This window comes from Mauremys mutica, chromosome 15, assembly GCF_020497125.1.
Source record: "Mauremys mutica isolate MM-2020 ecotype Southern chromosome 15, ASM2049712v1, whole genome shotgun sequence".
NCBI classification, from domain to species: Eukaryota; Metazoa; Chordata; order Testudines; family Geoemydidae; genus Mauremys; species Mauremys mutica.
The window spans coordinates 33517561-33523780 of NC_059086.1; the positions used below are offsets into that span (position 1 = coordinate 33517561).

Sequence of the window (6220 nt, forward strand, 5' to 3'; positions counted from 1 at the left end):
CGCCGGCTCTGGACACACTTCCCCTTTTCTTGCATTTTTCGGCTGCTGCTTTAGCAACTTAGGATCTAAATTTATCCCTCCCCCGTCCGAATACAGGGGCTGGAAACCGCAACCCCCCCACTCCTCTGTCCCGTCTCTGTCTCACACCATTGCACTTAGAATAGCATCTGCAGAGATGCTACCTGAGGAGGAGGTTGGGCAGGTCCCTCCATCTTCATGCTCCAGGGTGGGTGCTGGGCCCAGATGGGTCAGGAAGGAACCTCTGCCCCGCTCCATGGGAGAGGGTCACTCCATGGGGGGTACAGTGTCTGTGTAGGGGGGGATCCCTCCTCTGCTCTGAGCTGCTGCTCCAGGGAGGCCACACGGGCCTTTTGGAAAAGGTCAGGGCAGCCTGGGCACCTCTTGACGCCTCCTGAGATTCCCCCTTTCCCAGCTGGTCCCTGGACTGGGCAGCTCCCATGTGGGGCTGGGAGGTGATGGTGGGAGCCAGGGCTGGGCAGCTGCAGGAGGAGATGTGGGTTGCTGGGCGTTGCAGAGAGCTGGCTATGTTCTGACCACGGTAGATTTGGGCTGGAGGTTGCAGAGAAACCATCTGATGGGAAGAAAGGGGCCGAGCGCATCACGGGCTTCCTGGGGCTGCAGCCCCCGGCGCAGTTCCTCATTTCACTCGCACTCGGGCCTCAGGCTCGGTGGAGCTCAGCACTGGGGTATTGGTGGCAGCGCTGAGGGTCCCCCCACTGCCCCGTCATGGCGTCTGCTCTCACCGTCCTCCTCCTCGGTGAGTATCGGAGACAGCCAGGGCGTGTGCCCGTAAGAGGGAATCTGAGACCAGGGTGTGTGTCCATGGAGGGGAGGAGGGGGGATGTGAACAGGGCATCTGCTCATATGGGGGATCTGAGACCAGGGTGTAGGATCCAGTTGCTCTGGGATCTGGTCCCTAATGACCCGACTCTTTTCCAGGTTTCTGGCTGGCCGGGCGGAGCGGGGTGTTCGGAGGTGAGTATCGGTGGGAATGGGGCAGCTGGGGGAATTTCTGCATTAAGGACGAGGGACGTGGGTCGGAGGTAGGGTGACCAGATGTCCCGATTTTATACAATTTTGGGGATTTTGGAGTCCTGATTTTTGTGTCTTTTTCTTATATAGGCTTCTATTACCCCCCACCCCTTGTCCCGATTTTTCACACTTGCTGTCTCGTCACCCTAGTTGGAAGTGAGGGGCGAAGATCCCCCAAGGGATGATCCTGTCAGACCCCTGCTCCCTCCCACACCCAGAGATGGGGACTGAGACCTCGCCCCACTCATTACAGGGATGGGCACCACACAGGGTGAATTCGCCTGCACTCAAAACCCTCCCCCCCCCCCGCCCCGGGAAATACAGAGTGAAGGCAGCAGCCACCCCACAGCAGGATTGAGTCAGACGGACGCGGTTTGTGTCACCCCCACTTACTGCCTGTTTGTTTGTGAATCCAGAGGGGTCCTACCCCAAACCCTCCATCTCCGTCCGCCCCAGTGGGGTGATCCCCTTGGGGGGAAACGTCACCATCTGGTGTCGGCATCAGCTCCTGGACATGAGGATCCAACTCTACAAGGCTGGAGCTGGGAACTATCTGACTTACACAGACCCTGCCGACTCTGAGGCTGAATTTCCCATCACCAGCGCCAGACGGGAACACGGGGGCAGCTACACCTGTCGTTATAGCAACAGAACAGACCCACCTGCCTACTCGGAGCCCAGCGACCCTGTGCAGATCATTGTAGCAGGTGAGGGGCCCAGCCCGGCACCTCGGCTCCCAGCCCCACCCCCAGCTAGATCCCCGGGGGCTCGCACCGATGGGCCACTCAGAGCCCGGCTCTGCCCTGAGCCCTGGGCCCAGCAGAGGGGACGCCCGGCCGGGGAGGGGGACGGAGTCACTGGGGGGGTCCCACCCAGGGGGGAGCAGCCTTCTACCCTGCACATGGTCTGACGCTGCCCTGGTCACCACGGTGTCGGGCGCCTGCCAGTCGAGCATTAAGCGCCGTGGCCCCGTCTGTCCCGGGCGGGTCGTTCTCTCTCGTCCTCTCCCTGCGGGAGGTCTGTGCCCACAGCGGAGGGGCTGGTCTGGGGCGGTTTGAGGGGTCAATGGCCGCGCTGCCCCGGGTCGATAACGGAGCAGGCCGGCCGGGGGAGGGCGCCTGGCCTTGGAGCAGGAGGTGAGGAGGTTTGGGGGGCCCTTGGCTGCTGGGGGAGCTCGTTCTGCAGCCTGGGCCCGGCCCTGGAGGAAGTTCTGTTTCCTGCCCAGACGAGCGGGACCCTGATTGTGGCCGGGCCGGAGGCAGGGAGCCGGCACCCCGGGGTCACCCCAGAGCTGTGGGCTGTTGTCGGGTGTCTGCCCTGCAGCTGGGGGCTGGCGGGCGGCACCCGGGTTAGCTCTGATGGAGCTGAAAACAGCAATGGAGCCGTGGGCGGGCAGGACTAGCTGCTCGCCTGTGCACCCGGCGCCCTGGGCGGCTTGTCCTCAAGCGCCCAGCCCGGCCCCACACACCTGGCACTCGCAGCCCCCTGCAGCCGGAGCCGGGAATACGCTGGGCTCAGCCCTCGGGCACCTCAGAGATCAGGGCAGAGACCTTGGACTTGACTCCGTCTGTGGGAAGCCGATGCAGGGAGCGGGGGCTGGGCGTGGTGCCCTCGCAGCAGCCTGTGCTGGGGAGGAGCCGCGCTGCAGCATCTGCGCCAGGTGGAGTCTGCGAAGGGCTGATGGCTTCCTGCCCAGCTCTATCAGCGCGGGCCGGCCAAGAGGTGCCAGTGGCGGGACCCGAGGGCAGGTCATTGCCGCCAGGATGGGACGGCGTCTCCTAGCCCAGCACAGCTGGGGGAAAGCGCTGCTCATGGGCGCTGCTACGTGAGAGCTCAGCGCCCGCGGGGAAGCCAGGAGCACCCCAGACTGCAGCCTAAACCCACCAATTGTGGGCAAGCGCCGGCAGCCACCGGAGACTGCGCTACACCTGCCGACACCTCCCGGTGCTGCCCCCCGCCCCCAGCATTGTCCCTGCCTTGCTCGGCCTCAGCTCAGCTGCTGCTCTCCGGCCGTGCACTGCCCCAGAGCACAGCTCAGTCGCTCTGTGTCCAGGGTAGGCCGGACGCAGTGAACGAGGCAGGGGCCACGCACGGCATATGAGGATCCCAACACTAGGGAGCCGCGGCTCAGTGTCTGTGGGGTGGGGGCCCAGCTTGCAGGGCCGGGATTCTGGGTGGGGGGAACTCTGGGATCTGGGAGAGAATCTCTGCCCGGGGGCCCCTGGATCTGCCCATGGCTGGGGCCGGCCGGGGAGGCCGGGTCTGGGTGGGTGCCCGGGTCTGGCTCTCACAGCCTGTCTCCTGTGCACAGATCCCAGCTTACCCAGACCCTCCATCTCCCTGATCCTCACTTCGGTCAACGCCTCAGGGGCAGATGCCACCATCCGGTGTCAGGGGCAGCACCGGGACGTGAGGTTCTTCCTGCACAAGGCTGGAGACCTGAACTCGCAGCGACACATGGACCCTGCTGGGGCCGGGGCCGAGTTCCGCATCCCCAGCGTGGGCCGGCAGCACGGAGGGAGCTACAGCTGCAGCTACCGGCCCCGGTCAGAGCCCTTCGTCTCCTCGCAGCCCAGCGACCCTGTGCAGCTGGTGGTAGCAGGTGAGGGGCCCAGTTCGGCGTCCCCGCTCCTTGCCCCACCCCCAGCTGGAATCCTCGGGGTGCCTCCACACCGATGGGACGCTCAGAGCCAGGCTCTGCCCTGAGCCCTGGGCCCAGCAGAGAGGACGCCTGGCCGGGAAGCTGGGACAGAGTCACTGCTGGGGTCCCTAGCTAGCGGGGAGCAGTAGCTGCCTGAGATTTGGTGCCGAGGGAGGGCTGGGGGGAGTCCTCTCTCCCCGCCGCAGCCCTGGGGCAGCCTGCACCCCAAACCCCTCATCCCCAGCCCCACCCCAGAGCCCCCATCCCCAGCCGGATCCCGAACCTCCCTCCCGAACCCCGAACCTTCTGCCCCGGCCCTGAGACCTCTCCTGCACCCTGAATCCCTCAGCCCCACCCCTGCCACACATCACCTCTCTGTGCACATAACAAAATTCATTCTGCACCTGGATGTAAGAAGTGAGGGGGAACATGGCCCTGCCCCCAGGGGGAGCTGCAGAGCAGGGGACTTTCCCAGGGAGATGATCCCCCTGGCTGCTGCAGCTCTGGGGATGCACAGAGGAGTCGGGGCCCAGGGGCTGCCCAGCCAGCACTGGCCCCCAGCCACGAAAATCCCCCTCCCCTACCCCCAGTCATGGGGGATGGGAATGGCTGAGTCGCTGCGTCAGCTCCTCCCCTGCCCCTACAGACGTTAGTTCTATTCCCGCAGGGGGAACCAACCCGACCCAGCCTGGAGCGGCACCGGCTCCCACCCTCCCGGGCAGCCTGGGGCCAGGTACTAGGGGGAATCTACTGAGTCACAGATTATGGGGCAGCTTCTCTCCAGTGGTTACCCAGGGGGAGGGACAGAGACTGTTCTCAGGGGCAGTGACTCCTCCCTCCCCCCTCGGATGGATTTGTGAGGGGAGCGAAGCCTCCTGCTTAGACACGAAGCCACCGCTAACGGGGCAGCCGGAGGCTTCCTCTGGGGGCAGCCACGGACAGGGAGACTGGAGCTCCCTGCAAAGCCGCCAGGAGAAGGCAGGATGCCGGGCTAGATGGGCCCGTTGGTCTGAGCTGCTGTGGCCAGGCCTGGCTGGTGCCATGGCACCATGAGGGGCGGCGGGGGGCGGGACTGGAAATGATGACTCAGACAGCACCCCCTAGTGCCACGCTGGGGCATTGGGGCCAGGCCTAACTGCCAGGGGAGAGCGCCCCCTACTGAGCCCCCTTCAGCCCAGCACCCCCTAGCATCTAAAACCCCCAAATCTTGCTGGCTCTCACCCCACTTGATTCTCCAGGGCCCCAACATCCTCCCCATACAATTTTCTGCTGCCTGCACCCTGAGGTGTCCCAGCCCCTTGGGCGCTGCCGGGGGTGGGAGGGGTAGGGAGGGAACAGACCAGCCGCCCCCGGCACTCACGGCTGCTGCTGTTTCCCAGGTGGCTCAGAATTCCTGTCACCTCCGGGTCTGACCAGCCCCATCATCACCGGGGCGAGCGCGGCAGCCGCCGGCCTCCTCCTGCTTCTCCTCCTCGTGGCCTTCATCTGCTTCAGAAAAACCCGAGCCAGTGAGTGCCCCGCCCAGCAAGGGAAGGGTTAAACCTGCTGTGAGGCAGGGCCGGATGGGGTCACAGCTGGGATGCGGGACTGTTCCGGGAAATCCAAGGAGCAGGGGGGCTCAGCAGAGGGCGCTGTGCATGTGTAATCCCTGTACACACAGCTGCCCCACGCCCACCCCAGAAGTGGCCGCATCTCAGCACTGAGTGAGGTGTCCCTGGGTGCCAGGAGAGCCACTGGCCTGTGGATCAGATTCGTTATAATGAGTCACTAACGAGGGAGGACTGGGGATAGGAAAAGCCCCCCGAGTTAATCTGCCCCTCCCTCAGACCCCCCCCCCCATCCCTGCTGCCCTGTGTGGGGTGAGTGGCCGGGCACTGGGACCAGGGGATCCCGATTGGCTCATGAGGGATTCTGGTTTGTGTCCCTCTGCAGGAAAACGAGGCGCACGGAGACTGAGCAGGTAGGAACCTGGCTCCTCCCCCCTCCCGCTCGACCTGCCTGGGTCACAGGCCTCCTGGGCTCTGTCCCACCTTGGAAGGGGAGTGGTGTCTAGTGGTTAGAGCTGGGGGGAGGGGCTGGGAGCCAGGACTCCTGGCTTTTCTCCCTGGTCTGGGAGGGGAGTGTGGTTGGGATAAGGGGGGATTAGGGAACAGGGTTCAGTATGAGGCAGAATGCGGGGCTCTCTGGGTGTGTTGGGGAATCTTCCTGCAGGTGGGGGGATATGACATTTACAACAGGATTTTCTCTCTTTTATTTCCAGCCCTTTGTGGGTGTCGAAGACCCCAGATCAGGAAGACCCCGTCTGTGAGTAACACACCCAAGGGGTACCAGAGTGGGGCACGTACCTTGAGGAGGGGCGGGGCTTGTGGGGGCTTCTCCCACATGGGGCGGGGCCTGATTTACAGCTGCTGCTGGACGGGACTAGGTAGCCAGTGTCAGCGGATCTTCTTGCCTCCCGCCCCACCAACTCCCTGGGGTCACCCTCCTCTCCCCCTCTAGTTCAGTGTCTCCCTCTGTGGGCCCCCC

General features: G+C 64.4%; 1 protein-coding gene across 1 annotated transcript; it reads left to right on the top strand.

Moving 5' to 3' along the window:
• The first annotated feature begins 747 nt into the window (after positions 1-747).
• LOC123350002 (leukocyte immunoglobulin-like receptor subfamily B member 4) lies at positions 748-5658 on the top strand. The gene is made up of 6 exons (XM_044988335.1): positions 748-778; positions 961-996; positions 1470-1843; positions 3370-3655; positions 5074-5202; positions 5627-5658. The coding sequence occupies exons 1-6, from the start codon at positions 748-750 to the stop codon at positions 5656-5658; spliced, it is 888 nt and encodes a 295-aa protein (XP_044844270.1).
• Positions 5659-6220: the final 562 nt, after the last annotated feature.